The sequence below is a fragment of the Scophthalmus maximus genome, chromosome 16, assembly GCF_022379125.1.
Source record: "Scophthalmus maximus strain ysfricsl-2021 chromosome 16, ASM2237912v1, whole genome shotgun sequence".
NCBI classification, from domain to species: domain Eukaryota; kingdom Metazoa; phylum Chordata; class Actinopteri; order Pleuronectiformes; family Scophthalmidae; genus Scophthalmus; species Scophthalmus maximus.
The window spans coordinates 7,244,129-7,261,665 of NC_061530.1; the positions used below are offsets into that span (position 1 = coordinate 7,244,129).

The window sequence follows — 17,537 nt, forward strand, 5'->3', positions numbered from 1 at the left end:
AGGATGGGAGTTTCTGGTGAGTTCTGAGTTCAGCGTGGTGTCTATTGACAGGCCAAAATCACGACATATTAGTTTTTGGTTAATAAGTCAAAACTGGAAAAAAAAATCAACCCACACTGGGTCAAAACAACCCATCGGCAGTGGGTAAACTTAACTCATATTTCCTCTGAACTTTATTGGTCCAAACTTTGAACGTTTAGTATTGTGGACTACACTTGGCTGTACAGTCACCTTCACGTTCAGTGAACATATGTGACATATGTGACATATTCTCTCAACCCCAAAAAAAGGCCAATGACATTATGTCCAATTATTACTTTAACGCTGTTAAAACTCTACAGTGCTACTTTCTTTAATCACATAGTCCTTACCGAGCATTCAAAATGAACCTAGAGGCTTTCAGCCTGGATGTTGTCGTCAGTGTCACTCACACACACACACACACACACACACACACACACACACACACACACACACACACACACACACACACACACACACGGTGAGTGATGGACTCACCCAGAGAACTCGCTGACCTAAAACTGCAGCAAACACAAGGGTGAACCGATAACCCTCCTGACAGGGCACTGGTTTACACGGATATGGGGATTTGAGCTCTATATAACTCAAGACCAGAGCAGTTCACAACCCCCCCCCGCCCCCCCTCTCCCTCTAAACTTCCTGTATCATGTTCCCTCCTATCATTTTTCACATAAACAAATGCATTAATCATCGATGGGACAAGATGCTGCTGGTATTAATAATAGCAGCACTTTAGTGTTGCAGGACATTTTCTCACGGGGAAGAGAATCCAGCCTCCTGCACTTGCTTCCAAAACGCCTCCTTTATATAAAGAGTGGCCTTCGGGCTAGATCGGCTACATCCATCACATCCAGGTATCATCACCAATCGGCTGAGGGTGATCTGCACTTTGCAAGGCCTGGGCTCTTTGGGATAACTGCCAGGGGAAGCTGATGGATTTGGCAACTGGACCATCCTGACTGCAGCATCATTCTAGTCCCCGCTCTGCACATAGACTGCTCTGCTTAAATCATCAAAAATATACGCAACTATAGGAGCAGTGGGGGGGCATTTTGCAAAAAGAATACTTTACTCTCTATGTGGTTTACCTTGATGCATTTCAAAGCCACTCAGGTGTAAAGCCACTTGAGTTTATGTAGCAGTCTCTTGACTCAAAATCAGCAAACTGTCGGACACCGACACGCACACGGTGCCACGCGCAACAGCATCTCTCTCTCTCTATCTCTCTATCTCTCTATCTGTGTGTGTGTGTGTGTGTGTATCTCTCTCTCTCTCTCTTCGGCGCAGTCGCGCGTCCCGCCGCTCCGTCTGTCTCGTCGCGGTGGATTCGGTGCCAAGTCGTTTTGCCGGACGCACGCAGCGCACTCTGAGCGCACGCAGCCTGGCTTATTTGTTTCCTTTCTTATTCATCTTCTATTCATTCAGAAAAAGTCGTTTCGGTTGACAAACTCTGGAATATTTCTTTGAGGTTAAAAAACAAAAAAAGACCTGAGAGATGAAGTGATTTCCTCACCGGCACCAGCTGTGGTCGAAGGCGGCGAGTGGGAGGCTGCGCGCCGCGCGCCGCGCGCAACGGGCAGGTGGATGGAGAGGCTGGCGGGATGAAGCTTTCCGGCACGTCAGCGCAGCTCCGGGGCGGCGGGGCTCCACATTCTCTGCTGACTCGGGAGCACGACTGTGGACTCGAGGCGTGGAGGACGCGTTTCGTTTCAAAGTAAGTGATGCTGTCTGGAGAAAAGAAAAGAAGAAGAGGAAGGTGAGAATAGATAAGAGGGAATTTGGTGCCGATTTTTAATGCAGCTCATTAAATCTGTCTTAATCTACTGGCATCTCTGCAAGGACTCATGAGTTGCTTGTGTCACACAGACCGCAGGTTGGTTCATTTTATCTAATAAAAGTTACGTTATTTAATCAAATCTATTATGAAAATGCAGTAGTGGCACACTGGTGGTTAATTGTGGGCATCTAAATGCAATCAAACAGAGGATGGATTATTATTATTTTCTTCTGCCTCTTGGTTAAATGAGGAGGGTAGGTGTGTGTACTTCATCTCAACACATCAAGTGCAGTTCCAGTGGAGCAGTGCGTGGTTATAGCACAGTGTCCGGCTGAGGATGGGCATAGTCTGTTTCATTTAATTTGGAGGGACATTCATTATTATTGTGAACAAATAACACAGTCATTACTTCCTTCAGAGGACTTGGGGTTATTATTTTTTTAGGTTGGTTTCCCATCTGTGGGTCACTCACTCTCTCCCCACTCTAACAGGCACGTGAGATTCTGTGGATTTCAGCACTTAAATATTAAAAATGTATAATAAATATTTTTTTAAATTAAATCAGGAAAAAAAAGGTATTGTGTGTTTTTTAGTGTTTCCCACCCCAGCTATATTAACATTCAGTCTACATTGTATTTTATTTTTATTTTCCAGGATTCTTGCACCTGCGGTGACCGCTAGTTAACGTAGGTGTCGCCAAATCAACCAGAACAGCAATATTAAAGACTACACTTAAAAAAAAAAAAAAAAGTGACTTAATTCTATTCAATCACGACAATGCCGTGCTTCGTTCAAACTACTATTACTCTGTCAAGCGCTTAAACAGCTTGGCCACTATTTCATCTCAGAGCGCTCCGCTCTGGCTCGGTTAGCGGTTCGTCGTGTCCGGTATGGACAACTTGCGTTGCAGATATTGTCTGTTGTCAGTGTCTGAGTCAAACACACCATGTCAGAGGCAAACGGTCACTCGTGGACCGGAAGGCTATTGGCAATGGGTATCAATTCTAGTCTTAAACTTGACTGAACAGTATTATGATCATATTAGAAAGTATGCAGTATGAGTACCATAGAAAGGTTCAAGAAAGATTGAAGATACCACCTTTTGTAATCTTTTGTAAATCACTGATTCTCATGTTGTTGTTTCTAGTATTTAACATTTTACGTGAGTAAATGATTATGTAAGTAAGCGAAAAACACTGTAGATTAATAAAAGAATGGAGCGAGCCTCAGAGCCACCCTGACAGGTTCATGTCAAAACCCATTATCACCATAACCCCTCATTAGCACAAAGTGGACCGGCCAAAGTGGGCCCCCACATATGCCAGTCACGATTCAGGCAAATTATGACAGCAAGAACTGGGCAGTCGCCCGACTTTGCGGGCCGGCTGCTTTCGCTGTAGTTGCAGAGGGAGCGATCCTGCCACGGTGTCAGAGCTGTTTGTCCCCAAGATCAATTAAATAAACATTTGCCTCTGGCAGCGAGGATGCCCTCATCGTTCATTTGCTCAGGCGCACTGCTTTGCATGTATGCATACATGCGGGAGGCATGCATACGAACATGTGCACACGCCTGTCCTGGACTACTCGGGGTCAGTGTCGCAAGGGGAAGGGGAATTAATGGTCTGGTCAGAGATTTACGAGCAAGAAACGAAGACCCGATGAGATCCACAAAGAAATACACACATTGATTGGAAGTATGGACACAAATGTGGCTTGAATATACTTTGTGGTGAGTCCTATGAAAGGTTGTGTGTGTTTGGGATGATGGTGCCCTGATGGCTGCTGGCAGTATTTTGGGTAAGTGTTGACCTGTTGTGCCGGACGGTTTGTTACACAGAGAGATCACGGGAAAGCTTCATTGAAAGTAGCTTGGAAAAGGACGGTCGCTTTCAAAAAATACTTGACAGGCGATTGGATGAACTGCCTGTCTGTCACTGTCTGCCCAGCGCTGGAAGTGAGAAGAGCAGAAAACACTTTTGCCAAATCCCTCAGTGGCGTTCTTTACTACTCATCCAAAAGGGAAATTCTTCACTTCCGATGTAACTGATGGTACAGCAGCAGTGACACTAACACCTTTAGGAGCTGCCATTGTTGTTAGCAATAGTCGATGACCGTCACACAACAGACACGCCCGCAGCTCCTCCTTCGCAGGACACCGATTGGTCCGGGCTTCTGTGGGTCGACCACGAGCAAGAAGCTTAGAACCTGGCAAGATGGACTGTCGCTTGCTGGAAATCCAGCGGCATCTTAAAGTTAGATTTGTGTCCCACGAGGGGACTGTTCCAATTTTTCTTGAAATGAAAGATGACATGGTCAAGAACAGCACATCATGTAAAAATTGGACCTAGTTAGATTTAGCCATTTCCTCCATGTCTCTGTGTTACTGTGTTGGGAGGAGAGAACTTAACATCGTTGGAAAATATTTGAGGCATTCTCTCTATAGAAAGCAAGGTGTGAAAGCAGTAATGTAAAGGAACCTTGCAACTGTTGCCGTGGATCATAAAGAATTTGTTCCAAATATATATTGTGTTTCTCAGCCAAAACTCACTTTTTCTTTTTCACTGTCTTGTCCCCTCAGATATATCTCGCTCTGTTACCATCTCTCTACAGCTGGAATGTGACACTTGGTTGTCTGCGCATTAAAAATCTCCAGTTGTCCCGATAGCGAGAGCCCCGGGCCCAAAGACCCCAAGGTCTCAACCCTTACTTTCACCAACCTGTGCATTATATTCAAGGTTTTTTAGCATGTGACTCTAACTGAAAACCCATTAATAGCTATCATCTCTGAACCACCCTTTATTCCTCACCACTTAGAAACCCTTTGATTGCCCAAAAACTTTTTTTAGCCATCATGGCCTTGGATCAGTGGCCCTTCCTCTCGACTCCCCCAAACACCTCCATCCCCGAACCTCTCCTGTACGACAGCTACATCCAAGGGAACGAGTCCGACCTGGACATGAACGTCTCTGGGACCAGGGAGCATCACCAGGACAAGACCAGCTCCGTGGTCATAACCCTCATCTACTTCTTGGTGTGCGCCGTGGGGCTCTGCGGCAACGCCCTGGTCATCTACGTCATCCTGCGCTATGCCAAGATGAAGACGGTGACCAACATCTACATCCTGAACCTGGCCGTGGCAGATGTTCTGTGCATGATGAGCCTGCCGTTCATCGCCATGCAGCTGGCGCTGGTGCACTGGCCCTTCGGACAGTCACTGTGCAGAGTGATCATGACCGTAGGTGGGTGCAAAAATCAGAAGGCTAATGGTGCACTTCAGAAAACGGCAGCAGTTTCACTTTTTAGACTCCTCGGCAGGGGCATCATCCCAAGATTATCACCTGCTTGAGTTGCAATTTAAAGAAAAACATCTTTACTTTTTTTAAATGTGAAGCCTCTAGCTGCAGCTTAAGGAGTGTGTGTTCAAAGTCTTACTCACATAATTGTGCGAGATGAGAATAGTTTGACATTGTGAAATATTTTAAATACCTCACTGAAAAACACTGTATCCCATTTTGTATTGTCTGTTGAGTTGTGGTTTTAATGGGAGGTAATGTGCCAGACTATTTCCTGGCTGACTTTTTCACACTTTAATTTTTGTACTGATAAAACAAACTTCATACAGGGGGGTTTAGGGTTACCAGTATGATGGCACATCTAAAGCTTCTTCTAGGAACAATCTTTTCACCTAACCTGACAAGAAGTCAAATAAATGATTCGAAAAGGCTTCTATCTCGCTGTAATCACCTTAGTGATGGCTGATCGTGTGATGTGTAACCTAACTACCTTGTCCCTTCCCGCTCCTCTCCTCCCTCACCCCTTCCCAGACTCTCTCAATCAGTTCACCAGCATCTTCTGTCTGATGCTGATGAGCATCGATCGATACCTGGCCGTGGTCCACCCCATTAAATCTACAAAATGGCGGAAGCCCCGCGTTGCCAAGCTAATTAACCTGACGGTCTGGGTCGTGTCGCTGTTAGTCATCTTACCTACTATGATCTTCAGCGGCCTGGACAAGGTCCCGGTGTGTGGCATTGTGTGGCCGGAGCCTCAGGATGTCTATTACACCGCCTTCATATTCTACACCTTTTTCATTGGATTCTTCTTGCCCCTGGCAGTCATATGTATGTGCTACCTGCTCATTATAGTCAAGGTAAGAGCCTTCGATGTCTATTTCTGAGACCAATGACTTATGCAAAGTTGATAATGCATCTCCACTTTCACCACTTCCAAAACATGAAGCCAAAAAGCCCTGGATATGGGCGCTGTGATCTCCGACTAGTGAAGTCATCTGGAGCAGGAATCTGCGCAGTAGTGATCAGAGAGTGGGGGCAGCAGACTCCCACCGACACAGTTGCTTGACCAAACATGAGTCGGTCTCTGATGTCAACCGTGATGTCGCAAACCTGTTTCTATAGCGTTAAATAACGAACGAAAACCACAAACCAGAAAAAAATAACGCTCCATATACAAACATCATGTTGATGAGACCAACCTAAAATGGCAGAAATCATTTTCACCTTTGGACGGAGCTAGATAAACTGCTTCCAGTCTCTCGGCTGAACTAATATGAATGTATCCTGTTTGCTCTCTGACCCTTTCATCTAAGTTTAAAAACAAAACAAAAATGTGTATATCATATAGTCTCAAGCTATTCCTTAACGATTTTATAACAGCATGGACATTGTACTCGTATGTTTGAGATTTCAAAACCACTGACCACCACGTCTGTCCTTTTGCTAGGTGAAGTCGTCCGGCATGAGAGTGGGCTCCACCAAACGCAAGCGTTCAGAGCGTAAGGTGACACGGATGGTGTCCATCGTGGTGGCGGTGTTCGTGCTCTGCTGGCTGCCGTTCTACGCTTTCAACGTCACCTCCGTCACCAGCTCCATCAGCCCCACCTCTGCCCTGAAGAGCACCTTTGACTTTGTGGTGGTCCTCGGCTATGCCAACAGCTGCGCCAACCCCATCCTCTACGCCTTCCTGTCGGACAACTTCAAGAAGAGCTTTCAGAACGTCCTGTGTCTGAAAAAGGTGGCGGGCCTGGACGAGATCGAGCGCAGTGACAGCAGGGCGGACAGGAGCAGGATGGTTCACGATGCCGCGATCATCAGCGCAAACCTGGAGACTCATAATGCCGCCCTGCTCCACTGCGAGCTGCAGACCAGCATCTGAGGGCGAAGGAACGGCAGTCACATCCAGGGAGGCCTGATAGCCTGAGCAGTGGTGCTCGGGGCGTCTGATGGGCTGCCCGTGCACTGCGAGTGACCTCTGCTTAAAGACATGGGGGTGGGAGGATGATGTGAAGCTGCAGCTCGTGGACACTGACACATGAACAAAATCTAAGTGAAAAATGAACAATTTCTTAAGGGGTTTCAAAGGTCGGGGAAAGTACACCAACTCCACTTCTTGAGCTGGTTAGCCCTGAGCTGAAGCAACCAATCATCTGACTGAAATGATTTTCAACACTGTAAAGAAATCAAACATAAACAAGGCCGCCGCTAATGCACCGTGGGACTACTGTCGAGTTGCCGGAAAACATGCAGGCTGAATCAAAAAATGAATTCAAGATGTGCAATTGGAGAGTGGACTGCTGTGGACCCACTGGAGAAATCCTGGGGCAAGTTCACGCATGGCGCACACACAGGTCTGAGGTGGTTGAGTCCCATCTATGACTGTCATTGATGGAGATTTCCAGAGATAAGAAGGCAGGGCATTGATTTTTTTGGAAGGTGGAAATACTGTCGGAGAAGTTGACCAACCATTGCAAGCAGCCACTGTAATTTTGCTCGAGACTTTGATCATCGAGCAAAACTCAAAGATGATTGCTTTCATGGTCAAGTTTTATTCATACCCGCTGATTCGTCTGGTCTCACATGATCGACAGGGCAACACAATGGTAAACCCGTCAAAACATACCTTATTCACCCACAAAGGAAGGATGCTCTCTAGCTGGCATCTCCTTGGTAGGACCCGCATTAATCTGTAAAAGTTTGAGTTTAACGTCATGGATTATTGATTAAGTGGAAGGATGGCAAAACATCTTGGGAGCTGCTCTGACCTTGCTTAGTTCAAAACAGTGTGACTTTGTATATAGGAAATGTTTCTGGGTTGGGTTTTTTTTTCAGCCTGCAAAATTAATTTCAAAGGGCAAGCCCTGCTGTAAAATTCTGCATTGTTGTGATATGCGTAAATGACAGCTTCAAAACTATGTTTGCAAAACCTACTTGTAAAGTTCTGTGTGTTGACAATGTAATATATTCTCCTGATTTCATGCTGAAATGTCATCTTCGCCCTCACCTTCGCGTTGGATAAGGCAGCGTGTGCTTGTAAATCTCACAGAAGACAGGATAATGTACCACTTGGTCAGAGAGGGAGCTGGTGAGAAGGAGAAGGGAAAGAAATGAGGGGAAGAAATCTAAAGGTGGTGCCCTTATCATAATGAGAACACAACACAAATGGACACAACGCTTTGGAATTTGCAGTGGGCTGCATGATTGCAGGTGAAAAGAGATGAAGGTGTGTGTGGGGTAAGAACCAAAGCTATACACTGAAACACATATTCTTTTTAGCAAATTATTGTCAATACGTTATTTTATTCTCATAACAGTATTGTAACGAGCCTCCCGAGCGTTGCAGTGGAGGTCACCAGTTGATGGGCAACAACGACAGAGAACAGGTCGTTGTGTTTCTGAAGCTCTGAACTTAACTCACATAAACTTATACATCAAACTGCATACATGTTTTGTCAGAGATCTGATCATTTATTACTTTTGACGCATTAGTGTGCTGTTGCTCCTATGTTGGAATGACATAAAACCAATGGAAGTTTTTTTTTCTTCTTCAATGTGCCTGTTACCTTGATTAAACACAATTTAATTCTGGACTATGCTCGATGTGTGCACCATACGAAGTAAAAAATGAAAATGAATTCAAAAATACATTTCTTTAAAGTACATTTTGATGAGGGGCCCCTTTTTACATAGCGTTCATCCCCCTCCAAAGACTTACACAACTTCATATTTAAATATCTCAATGGTTATTGGACATTCACTGTCCCCTCAGGATGAATTATGACTAAAATACCCAATTAACTCAACATTTCATCTTGCACCACACTGAGGGCAAAATTTGAATGTGTCCTGTACTTAAGTTATCATGCAACTACCTGCAAAACAAATGAAACCCCGGCTGTACATTGTATTTTCAGTACCAAAAGAGTTAGGAAGAGGGAAGAAGGTTGGTTCCCTCAGTATTTTACCCCTCATTAAATAAAATCCTTTAAGTTACTGAGCATACAAACACGAGACTCTGCGATGATGTAATGACCCTGTCGGTTTATGTTATGGCCACTATTTTAATCCGAGTGAGAGAAGCCAATTCAAAGCACTTTGCTTTTCGAGAACATAACTCGGCGATTCACTGATACATGGCAACAATGCTCTCGATTGTCTTATTGTAGAAGGCCATTCTTTTCTTTTTGTACACTTTGGTGTCGCTACAGTTCATTAATAGACATGAAAGACAAAAAAACATATAGTCCTCTAGATGTCATGTGTCACACAGACATCACGTAAGCTCTTTTCACCCTGAACACCGCAGAAGGCGATCAGGGTGACCAGCTCTGCGTCAGGCAGTCACGGTGACCTGGTTGACTGTGTTTGTGAATGCGTCAAGTGATTCATACCAGCAAATCAAATTTGACTAAACCCAGGCACATACAGCATTACTATTTACTACTTATCAATACGAGTACTTTCCTGTCTCTCTGTTCAGCCAAATGTGTGTAATTGTTTGTCACAGCAAGATAATCATTTCACAAACTGGTCCAATACAGCTGAGGTATTGTCGAGGCTCCAAGCCTAAATTACAAGAACTATTCGCTCTGTCCATAGTGTTCTCTCTCTCTCTCTCTCTCTCTCTCTTCCATTAGTGTGCATGGCTGGTGAAGAATATGAGGTGACACACATCCTACACCCACCCAAACTGAACTGAGCTGAAATGAACTGAGCCATACTGAGGGAAAACACACTATGCCTGTCATTGCCACTGGCTGTTTGGACGTAATTAACAGACGTGATGTACTTAATGGACCATTCTGATGTTTAATAGATGTCGATGAGACAGTTTGTGCCACACATCTGTGCAAGCGTTGCGCCGAGAGGACAGCCGAGGCAGTGAGACGATGCCTGTAGTGGCGGCTTTCTCTGTCACTTTGTGAAATCAAGACCCCCATATGTCTCTGAAATTAGGTCGTGCTGGATTCTGGAAGAAGTTGGGATTATTTGGGTTGACGTGCGTCTTGGCTCGCTGGGTTCAGCTCAGTTCCAATTTAAAAAAGGGTATTTGTCCGGAGCTCTGGCCGGTTCCTGACACTCTATGGGGAACAGACGAGAAGCAGAACCAGGGGATGATAACCTGCCGTCTTGTGCTCGGTGTTCTTTTTTCGAAGCACAAGTTCATTTGCGAAGGGCTAGAACGGTGCACTCCTGAGGATGCACCGTTCAATCTTAATTGTATTTGTTGTATGCTTTGCTTGTTCTTGCATGGGGAGGGCTACATATCCCCTGTCTTTGTCACCTCACCATTGACATCAGTGCTGTGTGCATACTGGGCGCCACTGTTTTTTTTCTAGATACACTCAAAGAAAAAAGGTACAGAATTGTACTTTACTTTTACTGTGGTTTGTCTCAATATTTAGCAACAAAAGGTTTGACTGTAGAGTCATGATCAGCAGCAAAAATGGTGCATCTTTCAGTCAAAGATTATTAAAAAAATCACATGTTTTCCTCACTACAGAATATAATTCAGATTTAACAAATTTGAAGCGAGGTGGTCATAATTTATTATTTTTAAGTTATATATTGGTAAATTGCTGCAGCGTGAGAGCAGCAAGAGCCATTATATTTCACGTTCACATTCTATTTAATATTGATGTTTTTGAATAGGTGCTTGGGCATGCCAAGTGGCACTATCCGTGGTACTGAAAGAGGGATGTAATTCTGCCATGTAAAACCAGCATCTAACCTTTTGATTTGTTGTGCACACATGCGGAACAGAAGGCATGATGGCATTGCGCTAGCAGCTATTCAATGAATCATTTTTTTTAAATGGATTTAATATTCCTAAAATTCCAAAATTAAAGTTTTGATTGTGACAGACGGCAGGTCTATAGCGCCACCTCTTGCGGGTTAAAATGACGTTCAGGTTGCGCGGACACCATAACAGAACTGGACTTACAAAATGTTTAGGTGAAAAACCATACCCTACTTTCATATGTAACCTAATAGTTATGTTTGCATAATTTTCGATTATGATTGCATCTAATTGCATAGTAGGGAAATTACTGTAGACGACGTTGATTTTGCAATCTGACATTGGTTCAGCTATCATCATTTAAACCCCTGACAACATCTAGGCAAATGTTTAGTGGGAGGCTTGAAGGCTTCATGGTCTACATTGACCCACTAAGGTTCGTGGTTTATTTTTCATGAGTAAAAATTAAAAAAAATATCCACTCCATTTTTTTTTTCCCACAAAGCGCACCCTGCAGACATGGATATGTTTCTTTTCTGCGCAGTTATTTTTTATCTATGTGCCTTGAAGCTACATATGATATCATGTGAAGATATTGGTGTACAGCAAAACAAAATTTCAACCTGTTTTGTCCCAAAAGCCGAGCAACCAAAAGCCTTGTGTTGTGTTGTACAGACATGTTGGAAACCGGAATGTAACAGAGATTTGCCGTATATATATCATTTTTAGCACCATTACCCTGGTGTACACAGCTTATGTTTGTGTGGTATAATGTTAGAAACAGATGTTTATTTGTGACTCTTTATTGTTGCATAGGTTATAATGTGATCATTGATTGTAATAGGCAGGCCGTTGTCCTTGCCCCGCAATTAAAATGCAGACCAGATTCTGCTCCCATGGACAAATCTGTGTATTTTTGTTTCAGTGGATGTGCATATACACATGTTCCGATTGTGTATACATGTGTTTACAGTACTGTATGGACTCACTTGGCTGAAATCACTGTGTGTGTATGATGAAGGCTGTATATCGTGTACCTGTAAATAGAAAGTTCCAGGAATTTGAAGGGGCCTTTTTCTCTGCACACTTCCTCCAGAAATACATCCTTGACGATCCCTGGAACACAGGAGTATATGGAAAACATTATGATCTACGCAGCTGATGCCAAGTGTGTTGTACAATGGGATACAAAACAGGCACAGAATACCTGAATCCAGCTCTAAGTTCACAAGTTATTGCAATTAGAGACTGATTTTATCATTATTTTTACTCTGCGTAAAATAATACACTTAAGTATTATGATAACAAATTGAACTGAATTGGTGATTTGCAAATAAAAAAACGTCTAGACGTCTGGACATCTAGGTTAAAAACCAGGCTAAATGTGGTTGGAAAGTGAAAGTACTTAGATGTCAGTGATACAATACAGACGCAGCAGCTTAGAATTGCAGTAGACAGTTGCATTTTCGCACGAAGTTGTAGCTGACACCGTCAGATTCTTTGCATCAAAGCCTCGTGAATACACATTCACCGACCACTATTGTGGAATTATTTAGACATCTCGTGATATTAGAAGCGGGTAAGGCCCAGCGTAAAACACTCCACCATCGCTCATCCTCTCGCCTGCCTGATTCCCACCGCAAATGACTCAAATTCTGGACGCTGTGCCAATCTGCACTGCTGAGGATTCAGTTCCACTGAGAAAACAAATCATGTCTTTTGGTAATGACAGTCGTGCCTGGGGGTGTTTTTATCATTAATGGAGGTGTGAGGGGAAAAATGATTAAATGCTCACGGTAGAAGGTAGTAGAAACATTTTTCATAACCTCACTTTATCCAGCTGAGGACAACTTTGAGGGGAGTAAATGTAATGTAACGTAATGTAAAAAACATGTCAGTGTACGCGGACAATGATCCCCCAGAGGGATCATCGACATTTGCATAGGTCCCCAAATGCCCGTGATTTGATCATTTTGTTGATGTTCTGTTGTACTTTTTTTAACCTATCAACAGATTTGTTACATCAGGGCAGAGCTGTGCCAAAGCTCTGGAGTTGTGTGGTCCAGTATCGGCGTGTATGACCTTTCTGATAACCATAGAGAAATGGCCAGTCAAAATACTCTGCAAAAGATCGTTTGAAAAGTTCAGTTGCATAATATGGACCAAAAGTCAAACACAAATCAAGTAGGCCAAATTCAAATCAGTGTATGAAAAACTTCATTGCAGTACAGCTCACCTGAAGTGTACATAATTAAGGTATTGCAATCAAAATCACTGAAAAGCGCATTGCGATTGGATTGGACACTCACTGAGGCTAAAATACATTTTAAGTAAGTAAGTAAGTATATGTGCTTTCAGCTTGACAATCAGTTTATTTATAATTTTGCCCTGAAAGGTATTCATGAACCCAAAGGTGTACCCCCTTCAGCCAAACGAAAAAAACATGAGCATGGTGTTGAAAGCCCAGTTTTCATAAACGTGTAGCACTTCACTCCTACAAGGAACAGTGGTAAAGCATGTTTTCCCTTCACTGTTAATCATTTTATTGGTTTAGGCGTCATTCATTTCTAGAATGTATGTTAATTGGCTTCATTAAACCTGTAATGGTGGGAACAGGCTATGGACACAACGCTGACATATAATCTCCTCCTAGTTTAATGTAAACACATACATCAGATACCCTGACTTTAACTCCTGTTTCTGTCCACCTGATGAATGACTCCATTATATCCAATGCCACTATGCTCATCAGCTAGTTGCTAACTCTTGCTATACTTGTCTGTCTTGTCTGTTACCATGCAGTATGAAAGCTGTGACAGTGAACAAAAACATGAAAGGTGTGGACCCAAAAAACCAAATGATGAGTCAAAATAAGCCTGGACGCTCTGGAATGCTGAGAGTTGGGTGATACTCTTGCTGTGAGTTTGTAACTATATATTCACCACTTTCACGTTCAGGTGGCCATGTGATCCATAGTAAAAGTAAAATGTTGATCATGGCAGTGTTAATAAAACATCTTACTTGTCTAATTAAAAAAATAACAGAAGCAGAAATCCTGGTGGCATTATTACAGGGAATATATTGTATTGAATAAAGCAGGCAGATACATAAGTTACACCACAAACCTCCAGAACACTTTCCGTGCTCCTTGTCACAAAATCTCTGTGTAGCGATCTCTACTGGAGAGATGAACAGTATTCTTCCAAAGGAACTCAGTTGGTATGTCTGCTGATGGTGTTGTCTCGCCCGTCGCCACAAAATCTCCCATACTGTAGGTGTTAAACCACCCAGAGACCCCACTGAACTCCCAGAGGACCTGTTGAACCTGGACAAATGGCACTAGAGTATCCTCACATGCCCCCAAACCTTTTACAGAACTCTATAGAACCATGTCGATGGCCAACTAAAACTGCCAAAACTACATTCTGAGCCTTCTTTATGGCATTTTATGGCAAACCCCCAGAGGCCATCGAGAACCCTCTCACCACCACAACCTCCATAACATGAAAGAACCTCCATAACCGTCTGAAGGACCATGAGAACCTTCTTCCTATTGACAAATACGTCTCCAAACACCATCCACAGAACCTCTTCAATAACCATTTTAGCCTTCTGACCAAGCCTCTAAAACCTGCTCATCGACCACGAAAACATACTCAGTGATGCCCAGAACCTCCTCAATGACCAATTAAATATCACTGTACTAACATGTGGAATGGAAGAGGCTCTTGTCTTAGCAAGCCTCGAGCCGAACGTCCCTTTCATTTGATGTGTGTAGAAACAAGTGGTTGTAAAGATACCACTGTTGACTTCTGTTTTCGCGACCTACTGATGTGGTTTTATCGTGTCACTTATGAGAACTGAGTCTCTGTGCCGCGGGAAGAACGGCAGATGAATGCATGAAAAAGAACAACCAGACGGCGCCCCACCGATCCGGTGGGTCCCGAGACAGCGATCTGACCATGTAAGTAAAAAGTAAGACGAAAGCATAGATGGCATCCCCTTAGATATCTTTTCATTTCACAGGAAGTACTTGAAACGCTCCAAACAGGTGAAGTAAAAAACAGATATTCTGCCTTTGACGGAAGGAGTCGTGGAGGAGCATCGGGGTCTGTTCGATCAAACAAACACTCCCTTGCGGGAGGACGTGTTGTCCGGTGATCTAAGTTGAAACTTCGGGGGATGCACTGCACACTGCGCTGCATGTGGGCCCCCTTGATCATACGGTACATGTCCACACACCTGCAATTCTCTCTTTGTCTCAGACTGTTTGAGCCTGGTTTCAACACCCCTATGTTTTACCCTGTCGCCAGAGTGATCTTAAAAAGGATCTTTTTCAAATTGGTCTCCGTCCAGTGTAGGAATAGCACTGAGGAACAAGTGCTCCTACAAAATAACGCCTGTATTCAGAAGTGAATCGGTGCTTGTAAGCCTCTCCTCAATCGGTGACAAGTGCAAAGAGATTCGTTTGGGAAATGTCTGCGCCGACAGGCCGTGTTTTCATATACTGCCGGCTGTCTCCATCTAGTGGTCAACAGTGAATGAATGTGTGGTTTTATATCAAATTCATTTCTGTGATTATGTTAAGGTTACAAAATGATGCTTGGGGTTGAAAACTCTATGACCACTCAAGTCTCCATAACCTGTACTCAACCCAACGGAAATCAAATAAATGTTTCATGTACAATGTACATGTTCCATTTGGTGTGCAATGCACGAATGTTGCTCCCTGTTGTTGTGCTTGGAAATATTTCAATAAATGAATGATGCCAGAACGATGCCAGACTTCAGCTCACCCATCATTTGCATAGATCCCCAAATGACTGTGATTTGTTCTTTTTTTTTTTTTTTTGGTTTGTTCTGTTTTACTCATGTGAACTGGCTTCCTTTTGAACCATTTCCTAAATTTGACTACCCACCTGCAGTGAGTCTATTCTGGGTGAACTCAGGTTTCTGAAGGTGGTTGTTTGGTTGTAGGTGTGATCCAGGTCACACAAACACCTTCTTTACCCTCGTCCAGAGTCACACCATTTCCTTGCCATCAACAATGTTCTCAAAACCAACAAAGGCAAGCGAGAGTCTGACTTGTTCATCCCACTGCTCCCGCTTTGCACCTAGAATCCTTTGTTTCTGTTGTTTCGGTGCTCAAAATAAAAATCAAAAGAACCTGAAATAAGCGCATATCTATAAATCACAATGTGGCCCTGTTAATATCAATGACCCTGTGTTCACGCGTCGAGCGAGAGTGCGTGATCACGGGGGGCTCGTGAAGGACTGACTGCACATGGTGGTGGTTAATGCTCGGTGACTCATTGGCTCATGGTGCACCAAACTTGCGCCATAAGAACAATTACTTTGGACAAGCCTTTGAGTGACTTTAGCTTTAGCTCGACGACCATTCATCTCAGTCTAGATCCTCGCGCGTGTTCACCGGCACGACGGCACCTGTTGTCCTCAGTGTGCAGACCGAGACCTTTGCTCTGCTGCCTCCAGCTCGGCGTGTCAAATGGCCTGACACAGAACTAAATGAGTGTCTCACAATACGGAAATAACACATTTTTTAGTTTTTTACCTGATCATTTCCGTTCGTGTCACAGCTGCCTGACAAAGCGTCCCCTGAAACACCCAGATTTAAAACGAAACAGATTTAAACCATACCTGCAGGTGCTTTTTTATTTCACATTTCTTTGAAACTTCCCACACAGTGCTTTTCATTTTTGATCTTCCTCCGATTTGTTGTGATCAGCCATTATTGTCTGTTGTTGAACTTTTAGTTCTAGTTCCTTTTAGTTTTTCCGGCGTTCTCACTTTGATTTCTGTATAAGAAGACATTAATAATTAGAAGATAATGAATAAAAGGCTTTACAGGTTCCCTCGACTTTGTTCAAGTGCCATAACTCACAGCAATCCAAAAAGATTCAGGACATCGATGCTGTGCGGGGCTTAAGTTTAAGTAGAAGCAGAAGATTCAAAAACGTCTTTGTTCCTCTCGTGGGACAAAGACAAATCTCTCAAGCCTGTTTTTAATGAAGTGTGAAATCTGAGTGTTCGTGCTGCATTTAAGAATAACACATTGCCATTCTCTCCCTCTGTTCAAAACTAAGCTGCGTGTGGCCACACAGATCCTGGTTTACAGAGCCGAAAACACTGAAATCACGTCCACGGTTCGGTGGAGAGCAAAAGCGCGACGTCGTGTGAAACGGCGTGAAAACAGTTTCACAATGATGTTGAGAAAGTTGCATTTTGTCACGTCTTCATACATACCATGCAAGACTGAGTCCATGTGGTGACTGGGTGTGATAACTGTCAGTCAGGGCTCCGGCAGTACGACTGATATGCAGATGGTAATAATTAAGAAACTCATTACAATTCAATCAGCACATTTTCAGCTAAAATACGGTCTATGTAACATTCTTTTCTTTAATAAAAGTCTGGCAATGTTCTGTTGTGATCAGTATTCTTGAGCCAGATTTACTCATCTTCTAGTTTTAAAAGCCTTGTTTTATTACACCGTCTCTACTGACTGGTTCTAAACTGCTCTGTGATCAGCATCCGTGAGTTAGACTCATTTATCTTCTAGTTATCTAGATAGCCTTGTTTCATTCAATCGTCTTTGCTGGCAACTATCCAACACTCAATACTACAAACTATATCAAGGAGAGCATTCAGAAACAGGTCTGGGCAA

General features: G+C 43.5%; 3 protein-coding genes across 6 annotated transcripts in view; 1 reads left to right on the plus strand and 2 right to left on the minus strand.

Moving 5' to 3' along the window:
• The window catches only part of slc39a11 (solute carrier family 39, member 11), a 109,154-nt gene extending 107,466 nt beyond the window's left edge, over nucleotides 1-1,688 (minus strand). Inside the window, exon 1 of the mRNA XM_035613517.2 lies at nucleotides 1,556-1,688. The gene's annotated coding sequence lies outside the window, so the exon portion shown is untranslated. The remainder of the gene's footprint in view (nucleotides 1-1,555) is intronic.
• LOC118287884 (somatostatin receptor type 2) lies at nucleotides 684-8,700 on the plus strand. Of its 3 annotated transcripts, none has more exons than XM_035613513.2 (4): nucleotides 684-3,616; nucleotides 4,398-5,058; nucleotides 5,644-5,969; nucleotides 6,560-8,700. In XM_035613513.2, exons 2-4 carry the CDS (start codon nucleotides 4,671-4,673, stop codon nucleotides 6,989-6,991), a joined length of 1,146 nt encoding a protein of 381 aa, XP_035469406.1. In that variant the 5' UTR covers nucleotides 684-3,616; nucleotides 4,398-4,670; the 3' UTR covers nucleotides 6,992-8,700. The 3 variants fall into 3 exon arrangements, with proteins under 3 accessions (XP_035469406.1, XP_035469407.1, XP_035469405.1); XM_035613514.2 differs by having other exon boundaries at nucleotides 684-3,548; XM_035613512.2 differs by having other exon boundaries at nucleotides 684-1,756.
• LOC118287882 (ubiquitin carboxyl-terminal hydrolase 22) overlaps nucleotides 1,641-17,537 on the minus strand; it is a 40,690-nt gene continuing 24,793 nt past the window's right edge. Inside the window, exons 14-16 of one of the 2 annotated variants that reach the window (XR_004785739.2) lie at nucleotides 11,890-11,968; nucleotides 8,117-8,194; nucleotides 1,707-1,770 (exon numbers count right to left, since the gene is read on the minus strand). The gene's annotated coding sequence lies outside the window, so the exon portion shown is untranslated. Of the gene's footprint in view, nucleotides 1,771-8,116; nucleotides 8,195-11,889; nucleotides 11,969-17,537 lie in introns of both variants that reach the window. The other variant, XR_004785740.2, reaches the window with a different exon arrangement.